This window comes from Panthera tigris, chromosome F3 (genome assembly GCF_018350195.1).
Source record: "Panthera tigris isolate Pti1 chromosome F3, P.tigris_Pti1_mat1.1, whole genome shotgun sequence".
Lineage (NCBI taxonomy): Eukaryota > Metazoa > Chordata > Mammalia > Carnivora > Felidae > Panthera > Panthera tigris.
Window position 1 is genome coordinate 12,774,509 of NC_056678.1, and position 17,939 is coordinate 12,792,447.

At 46.3% G+C, this 17,939-nt stretch overlaps 1 protein-coding gene across 9 annotated transcripts in view; it reads right to left on the minus strand.

Moving 5' to 3' along the window:
- Positions 1–17,939, minus strand: part of SCYL3 (SCY1 like pseudokinase 3) — a 41,187-nt gene that overhangs the window by 7,864 nt on the left and 15,384 nt on the right. For 8 of the 9 annotated variants that reach the window (XM_042977001.1, XM_042977002.1, XM_042976999.1 and 5 more), the window contains 6 exons: positions 16,635–16,691; positions 15,342–15,444; positions 14,014–14,125; positions 11,609–11,686; positions 9,683–9,822; positions 7,767–7,951 (listed from right to left, as the gene is read on the minus strand). In XM_042977001.1, coding sequence (XP_042832935.1) covers positions 7,767–7,951; positions 9,683–9,822; positions 11,609–11,686; positions 14,014–14,125; positions 15,342–15,444; positions 16,635–16,691 — 675 coding nt within the window. The remainder of the gene's footprint in view (positions 1–7,766; positions 7,952–9,682; positions 9,823–11,608; positions 11,687–14,013; positions 14,126–15,341; positions 15,445–16,634; positions 16,692–17,939) is intronic. The other variant, XM_042976998.1, reaches the window with a different exon arrangement.

Below are 17,939 nucleotides of genomic sequence, written 5' to 3' on the forward strand. Positions count from 1 at the left end.
GAGCCTGGAGCCTGCTTCGTATTCTGTGTTTCCCTCTCTCTCTGCCATTCCCCTGCTCATGCTCTGTCTCTCCCTCTCTCAACAATGAGTAAATGTTAAAAATGTTTATTTTTTAAATAAAAAAGTGTTTTAGGTACTAAGTTTTGGGGTGGTTGTACAGTAACAGGTGACAAACACCTATCTTTCCCACCTACCAGCTCCTTGAAAGCAAGGTGTGTTATATACCCCTATGGCCCCAGGACCTATGCACAAGACCTGGCATAAAACCAGGCCTTACAAATAATTTATAAATAAATTAATCTCATAGGAAAACAAATTATTTGAAAGATACCACATGGCTGACAAAATCTTTTAAAACCTCATACTGAGGCAGGGGCCAAGATGACGGAACAGCAAGGAAAGTTTTTTTTGTGTCTCTTGTCCCTGAAATGCAGCCAGATCAACACTAAACATCTTGCACACGTAGAAAACCGATTTGAGGGTTAACAAAACGATACGCACAACCTGAACCACAGAACTCAGCAGGTACATGGTGCAGAGAGGTGAGCTGGGGGAGAGAGAAGCCGCAGAGGGCAGGGAGCTGTTTTTGCTTGTGGAGAGAAGAGGAAGAGTACACAAGGGACTGAACAAAAAAGGGGAGAAAGGAGAGGGTTTAAATTCCATTAAGACTCTAAAAAGGGGGAGCGCAGAGTCTGAGGCTCCACAGCTCAATACCTGGCGGTGCTGTGGTGGGAAGGGCGAATCCCCAGGGGTAGAGAGTGTGGCCCGAGGATGCCACGGGCCACAGAAGGAGAGGTGGTTCCCCTGCTGGGAGGACATTTGGTAGAGGCTGTGTGGCCCCCACACAGGCAAAGGTGCCACCGGACCCTGGAGAACCACATTCACTGGAACAAGGATGATAAGGGGGAAGCCCGGTGCCAGATGTGCGTTGTGATTTTCCACAATCACTGAAACGCTGCTACACAATCACGTGAACTTTTTCTGGGGCAGGTGGGCACCCGGCCATTGCTTGGTGAGACCCTCCCCCAGAGGGTCAGAACAGTTCAAAGCCGAAGTCCCTCAGAAGTGAGGGGTTGGGAAACACAGCCACCATCTGAGATAAAACTCAGGAGGAGATGCCGCTTGGCAGCCTGATGGCTTGGTCAAGAACAGTATAAAAGCGGGGAGTGGACAGAAGTTGGAGACAAATGAGGCTTGATTGCCAGTCGGGAAGAACACAGAGTTCTGATACTAGAGACAGGGTGAAACCGGGTAGCTGGGATATGCCATTTTCATCTGACCCGCACATGCACATACATGCCTACGTGCACCAAAACAATCCTCCCCAGTAAGTGAAGCAGTGCCACCTAGTGGAGAATGGAGCCGTTACACTAAGCCCTGCTCAAAAGGCAACCGCACATTTGAGGAACACCAAGAATCTCTCCGCCTGCTTAGTTTATGCACTACAAACTTCATAGTTTGACTTTTAGGGGAAACCGATGTAATTTCAATCATATTTCAGTCTGTTCACTGATCCACCTATTCAATCTTTTTTTCTTATTTTTGAATAAAGACAAAACATTTATTTTTGTTTTCCATTTTTATTAAAAAGATTCTTAACTTTTTTCTACTACGTTTTTTAAAATTTTTTAAATTCTATTTTACTTCCATCATTTCATTTTATTCTATTTCATTGTATTCATTATATCTAATTTTCAAACGTTTTCCTTTTTTCCTTTTTCTTTTCTTTACCTTATTTCTTGAATCTACCAAGCTCCTTTAAACAACCAGACCAAAATACACTTAGGATCTAGCATTATTTGATTTTTTTGTGTTGTTTTTACTTAAAAAAATTTTTTTTTACTAATTCCTTTTCTTCCTTCAAAATGATGAAATGAAGGAATTTACCCCAAAAGAAAGAATAGGAAGAAATGACAGCCAGGGACTTAATCAACAAAGATACAAGCAAGATGTCTGAACCAGAATTTAGAATCACGATAATAAGAATACTAGCTGGGGTTGAAAACAGATTAGAATCCCTTTCTGCAGAGATAACAGCAGTAAAAGCTAGTCAGGATGAAACAAAAAATGCTATAACTGAGCTGCAATCTTGAATGGTTGCCACGGTGGCAAGGATGGATGAAGTAGAGCAGAGAATCAGTGAGATAGAGGACAAACTTATGGAGAACAATGAAGCAGAAAAAAGAGGGAGACTAAGGCAAAAAAGCACGATTTAAGAATTAGAGAATTAGGTACAAGGTTTATGTGAGCAAATCATAGAGGAAAGCTTTCCTAAACTGGGGAAAGACACAGACATCAAAATCCAGGGAACACAAAGGGCTCCCATTAGATTCAACAAAAAACTAACCATCAACAAGGCATATCATAATCAAATTCACAAAATACTCAGACAAGGAAAGAATCATGAAAGCAGCAAGGAAAAAAAAAATTCCTTAACCTACAAGGGAAGACAGATCAGGTTTGCAGCAGACCTATCCACAAAAACTTGGCAGGCCAGAGAGTAGTGGCAGGATATATTCAATGTGCTGAATTGGAAAAATATGCAGCCAAGAATTCTTTATCCAGCAAGGCTGTCAGTCAAAATAGGAGAGATAAGACATGTCCCAGACAAACAAATATTAAAGGAGTTTGTGACCACTAAACCAGCCCTGCAAGAAATTTTGAGGAGCATTCTCTGAAGGGAAAAAAGATGAAACAAAAAACAAAAACAAACAAACAAACCAAAAAGACCAAAAACAACAGACTAGAAAGGACTAGAGAACACCACCAGAAACTCCAACTCTGAACACAACATAATGGCAATAAGTTCATATCTTTCAGTACTCACTCTAAACGTCAGTGGACTAAATGCTCCAATCAAAAGACATACGGTAACAGAATGGATAAGAAAACAAGACCCATCTATATGCTGTTACAAGACACCCACTTTAGACCTAAAGACACCTTCTGATTGAAAGTAAGGGGATAGAGAACCATCTATCATGCTAATGGTCGCCAAAAGAAAGCTGGAGTAGCCATACTTATATCAGAAAATCTAGACGTTAAAATAAAGACTGTAACAAGAAATGAAGAAGGGCATTTTATCATCAAGGAGCCTATCCACCAAGATCTAACAATTGTAAACATTTATGCTCCAAATGTGGCAGCAAACAAATACATAAATCAATTAATCACAAACATAAAGAAACTCACTGATAATAATACCATAAAAATAGGGGACTTCAATACCCCACTTACAACAATGGACAGATAATCTAAACAGAAAATCAAAAAGGAAATAATGGCTTTGAATGACACACTGGACCAGATGGACTTAACAGATATATTCAGAACATTTCATCCTAAAGCAGTGGAATACACATTCTTCTCCAGTGCACATGGAACGTTCTCCAGAATAGACCACATATACTGGGACACATTTCAGCCTCAACAAGTACAAAAAGATCGACATCATACCATGCATATTTTCAGACCACAACCCTATGAAACTTGAAATCAACCACAAGAAAAAATGTGGAAAGATAACAAATACTTGGAGACTAAAGAACATGCTACTAAAGAATGAATGGGCTAACCAAGAAGTTAAAGAGGAAATTAAAAAGTACATGGAAGCCAATGAAAATGGTAACACCACAGCCCAAAACCTCTGGGACACAGCAAAGGCAGTCAGAAGAGGGTAGTATATAGCAATCCAGGCCTTCCTAAAGCAGGAAGAAAGGTCTCAAATACGCAAACTAACCTTACACCTAAAAGAGCTAGAAAAAGAACAGTAAATAAAACCCAAAACCAGTAGAAGACAGGAAATAATAAAGATTAGAACAGAAATCAATGTTATCGAAAAAGAAAAGAAAACAAACAAACAAAAAAAAAAAAACAGTAGAGCAGATCAATGAAACCAGGAGCTGATTCTTTGAAAAAATTAACAAAATTGATAAACCCCTAGCCAGTTTGATCAAAAAGAAAAAGGAACCAAATAAATAAAATCAAGAATGAAAGAGGAGAGATCACAACTAACACAGCAGAAATACAAACAATAATAACAGAATATTATGAGCAATTATACACCAATAAAATGGGCAATCTGGAAGAAATGAACAAATTCCTAGAAATATATACACTACCAAAACTGAAACAGGAAGAAATAGAAAATTTGAACAGACCCATAACCAGTAAGGAAATCGAATGAGTAATCAAAAATCTCCCAAAAAACAAGAGTCCGGGGCCAGATGGCTTTCCAAGGGAATTCTACCAAACATTTAAAGAAGAGTTAACACCTACTCTCTTGAAGCTGTTCCAAAAAAATAGAAATGGAAGGGAAACTTCCTAACTCTTTCTATGGAGCCAGCATTACCTTGATTCCAAAACCAGACAAAGACCCCACTAAAAAGGAGAACTACAGACCAATTTCCCTGATGAACATGGACGCAAAAATCCTCAACAAGATATTAGCCAACCAGATCCAACAATACATTAAAAAAAATATTCACCATGACCAAGTGGGATTTATACCTGGGATGCAGGGCTGGTTCAATATTTGCAAAACAATCAATGTGATACATCACATCAATAAAAGAAGGGACAATAACCACATGATCCTCTCAATAGATGCAGAGAAAGCATTCAACAAAATATAGCATCCTTTCTTGATAAAAACCCTCAAGAAAGTAGGGACAGAAGGATCATACCTCAAGATCATAAACGCCATATGTGAAAGACCCAACGCTAATATCATGCTCAATGGGAAGAGAAACAGAGCTTTTCCCTTAAGGTTAGGAACAAGACAGGGATGTCCACTCTCACCACTGTTATTCAACATAGTACTAGAAGTCTTAGCCTCAGCAATCAGACAACACAAAGGAATAAAAAGCATCCAAATTGGCCAGAAGGAAGTCAAACTTTAACTCTTCGCAGGTGACATGATACTCTATATGGAAAACCCTTAAGATTCCACCAAAAAACTGCTAGAACTGATGCATATTCAGCAAAGTTGCAGGATATAAAATCAATGAGCAGAAATCAGTTGCATTCCTACACACCAAGAATGAAGCAACAGAAAGAGAAATCAAGGAATTGATCCCATTTACAGTTGCACCAAAACCCTTAAGATACCTAGGAATAAATCTAACCGAAGAGGTGAAAAATCTATATACTGAAAACTATAGAAACTTATGAAAGAAATTGAAGAAGACACAAAAAAATGGAAAAAGATTCCATGCTCCTGGATAGGAAGAACAAATATTGTTAAAATGTCAATATTACCCAAAGCAATCTACATATTCAATGCAATACCTCTCAAAATAACACCAGCATTCTTCACAGAGCTAGAACAAACAATGCTAAAATTTGTATGGAACCAGAAAAAACCCGAATAGCCAAAGCAATCTTGAAAAAGAAAACTGAAGCTGGAGGCATCACAGGCCCGGACTTCAAGCTGTATTACAAAGCTATAATCATCGAGACAGTATGATACTGGCACAAAAACAGACACTCAACTCAATGGAACAGAATAGAGAACCCATAAGTGGACCATCAAATGTGTAGCCAACTAATATTGGACAAAGCAGGAAAGAATATCCAGTGGAATAAAGACAGTCTCTTCAGCAAATGGTGCTGGGGAAACTGGACAGCAACATGCAGAAAAATGAACCTGGACCACTTTCTTACACCAGACACAAAAATAAACTCAAAATGGATAAAGAACCTAAACATAAGACAGAAAGCCATCAAAATCCTAGAGGAGAAACCTCTTTGACCTTGGCCACAGCAAGTTCTTACTCAACACGTCTCCGGAGGCAAGGGAAACAAAAGCAAAAATGAACTACTGGGACCTCATCAAAATAAAAAGCTTCTGCACAGCAAAAGAAATAATCAGCAAAACTGAAAGGCAACTGACAGAATGGGAGAAGACATATGCAAATGACATATGAGATAAAGGGTTAGTACCCAAAATCTATAAAGAACTTATCAAACTTAACACCCAAAAGACAATCCAGTGAAGAAACGGGCAAAAGAAATGAATAGGCGCTTCTCCAAAGAAGATATCCAGATGGCCAACTGACACATGAAAAAATGCTCAACTTCACTCATCATCAGGGAAATACAAATCAAAACCACCATGAGATACCCCCTCACACCTGTCAGAATGGCTAATATTAACAACTCAGGCAACAACAGATGTTGGCGAGGATGCGGAGAAAGAGGATCTCTTTGGCACTGCTGGTGGGAAGGCAAACTGATGCAGCCACTCTGGAAAACAGTACGGAGGTTCCTCAAAAAATTAAAAATAGAGCTACCCTATGACCCAGCAATTGCACTACTAGGTATCTATCCAAGGGATACAGGTGTGCTGTTTTCAAGGGGCACATGCACCCCCATGTTTATAGCAGCACTATCAACAATAGCCAAAGTATGGAAGGAGCCCAAATGTCCAGCGATGGATGAATGGATAAAGAAGATGTGGTATATATACACAATGGAGTATTACTCGGCAATCAAAAAGAATGAAATCTTGCCATTTGCAACTATGTGGATGAAACTAGAGAGTATTATGCTAAGCGAAATAGTCAGAAAAAGACAAATATATGATTTCATTCATATAAGGGATTTAAGATAAAAAACAGATGAACATACAGGAAGGGAAGCAAAACTAATATAAAAACAGGCAGGGGGACAAAACAGAAAAGACTCCTAAATATGGAGAACAAACAGAGGGTTGCTGCAGGGGTTGTGGGAGGGGGGATGGGCTAAATGGGCCAGGGGCATTAAGGAATCTACCCCTGAAATCACTGTTGCACTATATGCTAACTTGGCTATAAATTTAAAAAATAAAGAAATAAAAGAACTCCTACTGAGTCGAATATTATCTCCTAAAAGTTTGCAGCGACCCAGAATATGGCCTTAAAATGAGGTCACCCTGGGTTAGAGTGGGCCCTAAGTCCCACGAAGCGGACGGGCCTGAGTTACGAGCCAAGACACAGCAGGGACCAGTGGGAGTCAAGCTGACACCTGGAGTTCAGACCGGCCTCCAGACCCGGGAAAGAACTTCTACTGCTTTAAGCCATGCAGTTTGCGGTCACTTGTTAGGTCAGCCATGGCAAACCGACATAAACCGGAGCCCCAGAGTGGGTGACTCATTACCTGGTTCCCCAGAGGCTGATAGACAGTCTGAAAACCACTGGTAGGAATAATCTCATCTTCCTCTCGGTTATAATTTAATTTGTTGATGGTATTTAATTATGGACACGTATACTTTCTGTCACAAAACATCCACAAAGGGTTCTTGGTCCTTTCCCCAAGGGATCACACCTGGGTGGCTCAGCCGGTTAAGCGTCTGTCTCTTGACCTCAGCTCAGGTCCCGATCTCACAGTTTGTGAGTTCGAGCTCCACATCGGGCTCTGCGCTGGTAGTGCAGAGCCTGCTTGGGATTGTCTCTCCCTCCCTCTCTGCCCCTCCCCTGCTTGTGCTCCCTCTCTCTCTCTCAAAATAAATAAATAAACTTAAAAAAACAAACAAAAAAAAGAATTAGCAAACAGAACTACGGTTTTTCCCAGCTTAAGACCAAACACCTTAGTTTAATCGATCTGCCTATGTGAATGGGATGGAAATGTAGTCTGAATTTCAGCCCTGGGTATCCGAGGAGCTTTTCGACCCGACGGGGGCCTCCCGACCCCCTAACCTATCACCTCAGCGCTGCGAACCCGCCCCCTCCTTTCAGCCCCCAAACGAGCAGCGGCCGTCTAGCCTGCGCCCGCCGGCCGTCTCTGACCTGTGGCAGGATGACTTTCTTCAGCTGCTCCGGAGTGAAGTGCTCCACGTAGGCCTCCAGGTGAGACAGCAGCACCATCCGCACGTGCTCCTCGTGCACCTCAAACAGCTGCAGCAGCACAGGGATCACCCGCGACCGGAACAGGGCCGGCGACAGCAGGCAAGGCACTTCTCCCCGCGCGCTGTCTACCCCGCGATCAGAGGCGGTTCCGCGTGAAGAAGCAAATGGGTCATTTCAGCGAAAGGAGCATGAAGGATAATTTAGAAACTGAGCCCAGAGCTTCCCACACATTCTAGGCCCCAAAGCAAAGGACACCTTTCTGGTTGACTCAGATTACTCAAGGGTCAACGACCTTAAACACGCTCTGCCTTGTGAAATACTGTGCCACGCTGAACCTGCAACAGAGAAAGCTTGCGTATTTTAAGGGACTCCTGAATCAGGAACTCTTTATACATCCGTGTGTAACCAGTGAGGAATTTCATATACTAGGGTAGATCAAGGACCGTGGCTGCAATTTCATCCGCAGAACCAGGAGGTGTTAAATGTCACAATGGGATTTGATGCCGGGCGGTCCTCTCTTCCTGCCAGTTATGGTAGCGGTGATCAGAGATCGCCGTCACAATCATGTGGGGGCCTTTACAAACAAATAAATACTAAATACATATATAGTCCTGCCCCGGCTGTCCCACCATCAGTGGATCGGCCATACAGGCACATTTTTAAAAAGGTCCCCGGGTGATTCAGAAGCACACCGCCATCTAAGATCTACTGAGTAAAGGGATGGCAGCTGGGAAGAAAAACTCCAGGACCTGAGACGGATGTAATGTGTGTCAGCTACCGTTGAACTGAAAACAGACACAGAAACAAAAACCCTCAGGGAATAACAAAGGCTCTAACAAAATTCTATGCTGTAAAACAGTTACCTATGCTGCTGCTTTGTTGGGTGGAGATCTTTTAAGAAAATAAATTCTGAAAATAAATTCTCTAACCTGGTACGTTCCCATCTACAGTGCTTATGAAGTTATAGAGTATCAGAATAATAACCTTAATTGCACATGCAGAAAAAAACTGAAGCTCCAGGCAGGAAAGTCATCTCCCGCCTTTCAGTCCTTCCACTGAAAATATAAAATAAGTGGGTTGCTCTTGGGAAGCCAGAAGGCACAGGCCTAGGTGCGCCTGGGTGGCTCAGTCAGTTGAGTGTCCAGCTCTTGATTTCAGCTCAGCTCATGATCCCAGGGTCATGGACTGAGCCCTGTGTCGGGCTCTGCGCTGAGCGTGAAGCCTGCTTAAGGTTTTCTTCCCTCTGCCCGTCCCCCATTTACACCCTCTCTAAAAAAAAAAAAAAATTAAAGGGGCGCCTGGGTGGCTCAGTCAGTTAAGCTTCTGACTTCAGCTCAGGTCATGATTTCACGGTTCATGAGTTTGAGCCCCACACTGGGCTCTCTGCTGTCAGCACAGAGCCCGCCTCAGATCTTCTGTTCCCCTCTCTCCCTGCTCTGCCCCACTCACGTGCGCGCTCTCAAAAATAAACATTAAAAAAATACATTAAAAAAAAAAAGAAGGCACAGGCCTAACTGCAAATGCAAAAGCCCTGTGAGGACGTACGCCTTATCTTAAAACTTCATGTGCGTTGCATATTTGAATCTTACGTGTTTATGTGTGTGTGTGTGTATGTGTATATGTATGGTTTTTCCAATATACCACCTTCTACAATAAATCTGACTCGCCAAGAAGATGCTCCTTATTTACCCCGTGGGCTCTGGTACCCAGGTTTGAGTCAAGTAATCACCTCAGGGACCAATGACTCTTTTGGAGCCATACTCTAACTACACCACGCAGTAGTCTCAGTCTGCTCAAATAAGGACTAATAACGCCCGAACTCCTTAATTACCAATAATCCTTTGAAAAAAATTCACCTTTTTTGGGGCCAAGCAGATGAGGCAGAAAACTCTTAACGGCTACTGGCTCTGCAAACACCAACTGATTAAGCAGAAGAGGCACCAACCTCGAGGCGATCAACTCCTCGGACAAGCAGCTGACTCTGTCCAGCAGGAATCTGAGGGGAAAGAAGAAAAGCCTGGGCAGCCGGTGGTGCCACTGTATCCACTTGCTCGTCCAGTGTAGACACACGCAGCCCTCCCCTACTTCAGTCAGAAGGAGGCACGGGGAAACGTGGCCAGAGGAGGTGAACGGTCGATGCAGGGGATCTAAGAAAAATGCAGGGGGCGCGAGACAAGGCCGCCAGCGCACACACAAGGTCCCATCCACGCTATGAAGGATGCAGGATGTTAGATTATCTGAAGTTTCCATGGGAAACAAAATTCAGGCTTTTCTTACCAACTCCCTAAGGTCACACCCGTCAAAGCCCTCTGTCAAGAACACACAGGTAATGGGGGGGCGGGGAGGACAGTATCACGGCCCCTGCACAGCCACCGTGCACGGACGGTCCTGCTCCTGCTGCGCGGAGAGGCCGTCAACAGGGCTCCCCCGGGCTCCTTCCGTTCCCGCCACCTCTTCTGATGGCCACCCCCACGCAGCTGTCGCCCCAGCATCCCGGCCCCTTCCAGGACCCCCAGTGGGGCTGCCGTCCTCCGCGAGCCTGGTGCCCTGGCCCACGAACGTGCTCACGGCTCTTCTGCCCTTAAAAAAGTCCTTCCCGACTCCATCCCCTTCTTCGGCTACTCTCCGCCAGCCCTTCTCCAAACCTTCCCGCAGGTCTTCCCCAGTGTCCGCGCTCTCGCCTTCCGAGCGCATCTCCGCCCGCCACGGCCGGGCTCCCCACGCCCTCAAACAGCTCCTCAGACGGGGCGCTCTCCGGGAGCCTGACGGCGTCCCCTGCCCTTCCTGAGCTTTACTCTGCCGGGGACACCAGCCTTCCCGGCCTCCCCCGCACCTCCTCCGGCCATCAACGGCTCCGTCTCATTCCTCGGCCACCGTCTTAGAAGGCTGGGTGGGGGCCCCAGGGTCAGTTTGGGCGTGCCGTGCCCCCCATGCTACCGCTTTCTCCGGGAAACCGTCACCAACGGCAGGCCAGTGAACCCCAATACTCCTCTCCGGCTCAGAGGCCGCGCGCGTCTCGCCCGGGCTTCAGAGCCACCTGGTCAAAGGCCCACGCGCATCTCCGTCTAGAGTTCCACGGCCCCTTCACGCCGACGCCCTGAACACCCAGCTCCTCACATTCCCTGCGCGCGAGGGCCTCTCCTCGGGTATCCTCCGGCGCTCTTGGGGACGATCGCCGCGGCCTTGCCAGCGTTAGAAGCGGGGCTCATCTGTGTCGTCCTCCTCATACCATCGCTGCCTCACCTCGGGCCTCCCATCGAGGCCCACCACAGGCCACCGGCCGACCCGAGTCCCGTAAGAAATCACTCTGCGCCCTCCAAGGGCAACAGAGGGAGCTGCCTCCGAGGAGATCCGACCGCTTCACAGCCCGCGTGCACCGCTCACAGACAGCGGCAGTGCTCCCCACGGCCGCGTCCGAGGGTGCCCACCTCTCTCACCCACTGCGGTGTGGGAACGCGCGGACTCACCCGCCTGCCGCTCCGTACACGAGGCGCACACACGCGCCTCCGTGCGTTACTTCGCGTTGCCCTCTGCCTGCCATACCTCTTCTCTAACCACCTCCTCCCTCGGCCTCTGGGCCGTCGGGACGTCCCCCGCGAGGTCGGTCACCGCTTAAGCACTAACTAGCCATCCCAGGGCCCAGCAGAAAGCCCGACACGCAGGCAACGTTCGAAAAACTTTGCCCAAGAAAGTAAACGTCGGACTCATCTCTCTGGAGAGGAGTCATTACGCAGACTTAACCCAAATTACTGAATTTTAAGCCCTTAACTTTCTGGACTTACTTGAAGAATTCAGTTTTTTCCTCTTCACTCTTCAATGTTAAACTTTTCAAGAAATTCATAACTTCTAGAAAATCATTCCTAAATGCCATAGAGAAAAAAAAAACATGCAGGATAGCAAATTAGAGAAGGTGTATTCAATACTGAAGCCATAACCACAGACCGGGCTGTAAAAATACTCAAGGAAACGTTCTCCTCTGCCAGTTAGAAGACTGCATTATATAGGGGCACCCGGATGGCTCAGTTGGTTAAGCATCGGATTCTTGACTTCTGCTCAGGGTCACAATCTTGTGGTTTGTGAGTTCGAGCCCTACGTCGGGCTCTGCGCTGGCAGCACAGCCTGCCTGGGATTCTCTCCCTCCCTCTCCTTCTCTCTCCCCCTCCCCGCCGCGCGCACGCTCTCTCTCTCCAAAAAAATAAACGAACGTTTAAAAAAAAAAAAAAACCTCTTAAAAAAAAGAAGACTCTATTATAACTGAGTCGCTCAAGAGACAAATACTGCGAACGAGCCCATGGAGCATCCGGCGTCTTAAGAACAGCAAAGAGATGTGCGAAGAAGATTCAGGCTCCGGCACACACGGTGGGCACACCGACGCCCGCCACCTCGGCGGTGTTTTTGCAACCACAGTCACGGGAACCTGCACTGCCACACGATGTGGTGAGCGGAGCCGTCCTGGCAGAAATGGAAGCGATGCAGTGAAGCACTGCAAAACAGCTACTGAACCTCAAGTCCGCTCCGGTGAGAGCCGTGAAATGGGCCGGGGAGACCGGCATGTCCGTGCCAGTCACGGGAGGCTCCCCATTTCTCCTGCCGGAAGCCGTGCAGTCATCTCCTCAGCCAGATGGGGGGGCGGGGGGGGGGGGGCTGTGGGCCCTCCGGGGGGAGGGCGGCTTGCATCGAGTCCGGCGGGAGGAGGCTGCCAGGCCGGGGGGCCGATGCTTCAGCACACGGCCCCACCGCATGGCCAGCCACCTGGGGCTCCCCATTTACACCTGCACCCCTTTCCCTCTGGCTTTAGTAGCAGAAGAAAAGCACAAATGTCACAACCGAAGCCTAATCGAGTTCGCACAGCTGCCTCGGCAAGAGATGCCGGCCCGGGTCCTCCCGCTGGCTTCTCCTCACGGGCAACCATCAGATTTCAGGAAGGGGGAGCTGGTGTGCGTTCTGGCTTTCTCTCCCGTCTCTGTTTAAAACACAATTCTTGGGGGGCACCTGGAGGGCTCAGTTGGTCAAGCGTCTGACTTCGGCTCTGGTCATGATCTCATGGTTCATGGGTTTGAGCCCTGCATCAGGGCTCTGTGCCGTGTGCACGGAGCCCGCTTCGGATCCTCTGTCCCCCTCTCGCTGCCCCTCTCCCACTCGCGTGCTCTTTCTCTCTCAAAAATAAACAAACGTTTAAAAAAAAAATACAAAAATACAATTCTTACTAAACAACTCTTTTATCAAACAGTGGAGAGAATCTATTTGCTATGAAGGATTCTTTGTAGAGACCTTGTATCAAGGTAAGTAAGATATTGCTATGAATCCTCTAAAAGGACACAGAAACACCTTGGTTAAGACTCCTGTAACGGGAAAGGTTTTGAACAGTTGCTTTGAAACCAGAGCGGCCAATAAAATCCTAGTAATTATAGTGAAACTACCCCTCTGCCCCATTTAATAACATGGACCCTAGTCCTATGGGAGAGGTAATTCACCCCCTCGGAGGAGAGCACCGGCTTTCCCTCCGCTCCGGTTTGTCTCGGGCTCTCCAACCGCTGACACGTAAGGATCCTTAGTTTCAAAAGGACGTAACATCAATTTTGCTACTAAAAGTCATGAATGTGAAATTAACCCGTGCGGAATTTCTGCGGTCACGGAAATGAAGAAAAGGAGGACGCGTAATTGAAACTAACCTTGAAGAGAGGTCCAAAACCATCTCTGAATCCAGCGGCAGTATTAACCTTATATTGTGCCCCACCCTCTAAATCGACTTCGGTGCGTTTCCATCACGCATTACCAAACAAAGACGACAATTTTCTGCCTGAAGACAAACGAGCTCCTTCCCCCTCCCCCAACAAGAAAACTTTTCAACAACAAACTCCTACAACACAATGGCAGCAGAAAGGTGCGGCCGTGTTTATGAAGTTTCTCGATTACCTGACCAGTGCCACCCACTAGATGCAGCGTGGCTTCTAAGGGCTCTGGTTGTAACTTCCAGACCCAGGCCTTCACCACAGTTAAAGATTTCTAGAACTTCCTGTGGTAGGAACCCGAGAGGCAATCCACTCTCGCCCCCTATCCTCCCATGCGGATGTGACTTGACCTCTCCTATGCCAACAGAAGGGACCGTGTGACCCGGGGGCCCCGAAACCCCACCACGGGACGCGGCACCTGTGAGCGGCCAGGGAAGCCCGCCGGATGCCCTCACCTGAAGAAGTCATGGGACAGTAAGGTGCGGAGCGGCGGCCGACATATGGGGATGGGATTCAGCAGGGTTGAGTGCAAGGTCTGTTGGAAGCTGGAGAGAACGTCCGCTGAAACTGAAATCCAGAGGTACAGTTAGTTTCCAAGCCTTCTCCCTCCTTTCAGGACCTCTATAGCTGGAGACTGACGGGAGCAAAAACCAACCTGTAAAAAGCCCAAACAAACAAAGCCCTGGCTGTTGCTAAACAGCTTCCGGCTCACCTGAAGCCACACTCCTTGTCAGGTGTAGAAAATTCATCTGCCAACACATCCAGCCCCACCCCCACGGGCCTCACCTCTGTGTCCTTATCTCCCAGCAGCAAGTGTAACTCAGCTCCGGCCTAGAGGAAGTTTAAGAAGTGGCTGGTCGGAGGGCCTTATGGACCAGGGTTCCCCACCCACAGAACAAGAAAAGTTATCTGAATGACTATGTTTTCTATTCTCTCCAGGATGGTGCATAATTACCACCATTCTAGACACAGAGGAGTAGTGAGTTCATTCCCCACAGGGCATGCCTTAGGGCCTTAATGGGGTTTAATTCTCAAGTATTCAGGCTGAGACAATTTAGAGAGAGCAGCCTAAGGGTGCTTGTAACTTGAGGATGCTGCAGAAGCCTGGTAAAAGAAGTTGCGTTAGAAGTGCCCCAAGCTTCGGCAAAGTGCGAGCCAGGCCAGGAAGGGGCCTATCGAGGCATGTACCCCCCCAGGCCCATTAACGGGCAGACAACCTAAGGCCTGGGGTGGCTGGACCGGAATGAAGCAGGCCACCATCAAAGAGCTCGAAAGAGAGAAGAAAATAATGTGTTCAGGAGCCTGGGCTCTTCGGGGCAACAAGAGAAAAGGTAATGAGTAAATTACATCAAGAAGAAAAAACTCAAAAGGACTTGGAAAGAATAAAGATAAGGAAACGTCCAGCTTGATTCAGATTAAATAAAAAGTGCCGAATCCTCCTCTCTTCTTCAGATCATTACATATAAATCGGTAACAGCAATCATTTACTTGGCTGACTCAATAAGGAAGAGTCTTTAGACCACAAGTACCAATACCAATTGATAAGATTATAACACGTGATATAAACAGAGTCGAAAGTGGTTCCTACTTAAAATTCTTTAAAACTCTGCAAAGAAATCAAAGCTTCTTTCCTCAGTGCTGTTAAGATCTGCCATACACAAGTTATCTGGTAAGCAACAGGTTCCTTACTATGGTCAAAGACTGTGGTCCTCTGAATCCACCCAGAACAGGCTGTGAATGACCTTCCTGCTTATTCTGTGGATGTAATAGTGCAACAACTCACCCTGTCCACTTAAGACTGTGAGCAAACTTTCCACCAATGTCCCAAATGAATAGGCATCCCGGGCATGTCCATGTGACTCTGGCAGAGTTGTGAATTCTGGAGACTAAAAGCAGTAAAGATCATTAAACCTAGAGAATCTGCCTTAGAAACCCGATCTAAATTTTCTCTGAAGCACTCTCTCCCATTTTTGCATTGATTATACTCAAAGCCAACTATAGAGTACCACAAACTGGCTTACAGGCTCTTAAAACCATGAGGGAATGCAATTTATCAAAGATTTTAAAATATCAAACAAGGGCCAAAAGAGAAAAAGGGCCTAAATATGATATATGTCTGCGGCTTTCAAAAATATTTTTGACGGACGGCAACCCACATTTTTAAAAATTTTATTATTATTATTATTATTATTATTATTGTTAGTGGTGGTAGTACACACGTACACACACACACACACACAAATACACATAATGGAAACAAAACTTTTATAAAACAATACTCAGACTTACTGATATTTTCTATTTTATTCCTCCTCCCCCCCCCCCCCCAAATAACTGTCAGGACTTCTAACTTGATTTAAAACCCACAAGTCAGTCTGAAAAACACTAGTACATACACATAGTACTGATTTGGAACAACCTGATTTATTTCAAGTCTTAGGTCTATATTCAAGGTTATAGTTGGGTTGGTATTTCCTGTATGTCTCTGGGGATCGTGGTCTGTTTTATGGTAATTGTAAGAAAAAATTTAGAGGGAGCGACGGCCTTCGCGTGTCCTGGTAAATATAATCTTTCTTCACCGGCAGCTGGTGGTGAAGATAAGAAACAAAAACAGAATAGAAAGGTTCATCAACCTAGGGGAGAGATCTGTAGATGGACCTTTGTCAGACAAGATCATTAACGTCAATAATCACGCTTGCGTGCACGTTGGAGCCCTACCTCACGACCGGCGGGCAGACGAGTGGCTTGGGTGCAGCTCAGGGACGGCTAGGGCTGCTGCTTCCCCAGCTCTTAGGGCTTCCAACAGAACATCAAGACCATGAAATGGGGATGAAGCACCAACCCTGTTCACACTGAGGTATTTAATGGTAACACAGGGGTCTGTACGACCCAAAAATGTATGCAGAATGTCCAGAAAAAGGCTCCCTGCTGTGGTGATAAGATTAATCTGACGCCGTCACGGCCAAAGGAATTATGAGGCATCTACAACTTAGCCAAGAAAGAGGGGGGCAGACGAAAGGTTCTTTTAAGTTTCATACAAAGAAGCCTTCGTTACAGCTGAAGCGTATCATCTTACCATCTCTTCAGGAGGGATAGATGCTGGGTCTCTTACTGACTGAATACTCCTCAGAAACTAGACAGAGAAATAAATTAGGGAAAATAATTCATACACAGGTTTGGTGAACCAATGTCTTACACCAAGTTACAGAAGCAACCAGCAATGCAAAAAGCAGCAATGAAGCCTTCTAACTGACGCACATGTTAAATACAAACTTAAAATCTTGCTACTTAAAAAATGTGAATACATGGGGCGCCTGGGTGGCGCAGTCGGTTACGCGTCCGACTTCAGCCAGGTCACGATCTCGCGGTCCGTGAGTTCCAGCCCCGCGTCGGGCTCTGGGCTGATGGCTCGGAGCCTGGAGCCTGTTTCCGATTCTGTGTCTCCCTCTCTCTCTGCCCCTCCCCCGTTCATGCTCTGTCTCTCTCTGTCCCAAAAATTAAAAAAAAAAAAAAAAAAAAAATGTGAATACAGTACCTGGCACAGCACGAGGCTCAGTAGAAAACACCTGTAAGTGCCCTTTCCTCTCCCCTGCAGCTGGTTTAGGATGCCCTATGCCGGTCAGAGGCATCTCTGCACCCGCTTTCCTTACACTGATAATTAGGAATACTTCTTTCACATCCTGCAGAGTTATTAACGAGTGAAAGCCTTTTCTAGCATAGAACAAATCTATCCATAATCTTCCTGCTGAATTAGGTCAATCTTAAGGCCTGCTGCCACACGAGATATAAAAGTTGAGGACCTTGTCAACTACGGAGATAACAGCCACAGAACAAGTACATTCATTCACCGATTCAAAGATTAGTTTTCAAGTGCTTCTATGTCCCACACACCACTTAGGGCACTAGGAGCACAAAAGGAATACGATACAGTCCCTGCCGCCGGCCAGGTGCTCACAACCTAGAATGTAAACTGAGAACCGCAGTAACAGGTGCTGAGTGCCATACGGAAGCACAGAAGGAGAGACTGATTTCGTTGGGCGGGGAGTACCCAGGGGAGGGCTTCACAAAGAGACTGAGCTAGAACACAGACTTCAGCTTCATCTCACATGCCACAGAGAGCCTGTGGGAAGAAAGCATCTCAGCGACAGAAAGGCACACACAGGAAGAAGCGGGTGAGAGGCACCGCCCACCCAAGAGCACAGCTGAGCTGCGTAGACCGGGGTGCGGGTGCGGCCGGAGAGGAGCTCAGTGACTGTAAGTGTAGGTCGAGCTGAAGGCAGGCTCGGGGAGAGCCTGTGAAGGGCCTTACACGCCATGGTAAAGAATTTGGAAGAGAAGTCAAGGAGTGAGTTACAAGCCATTATACTGAGATGTAAGGTGA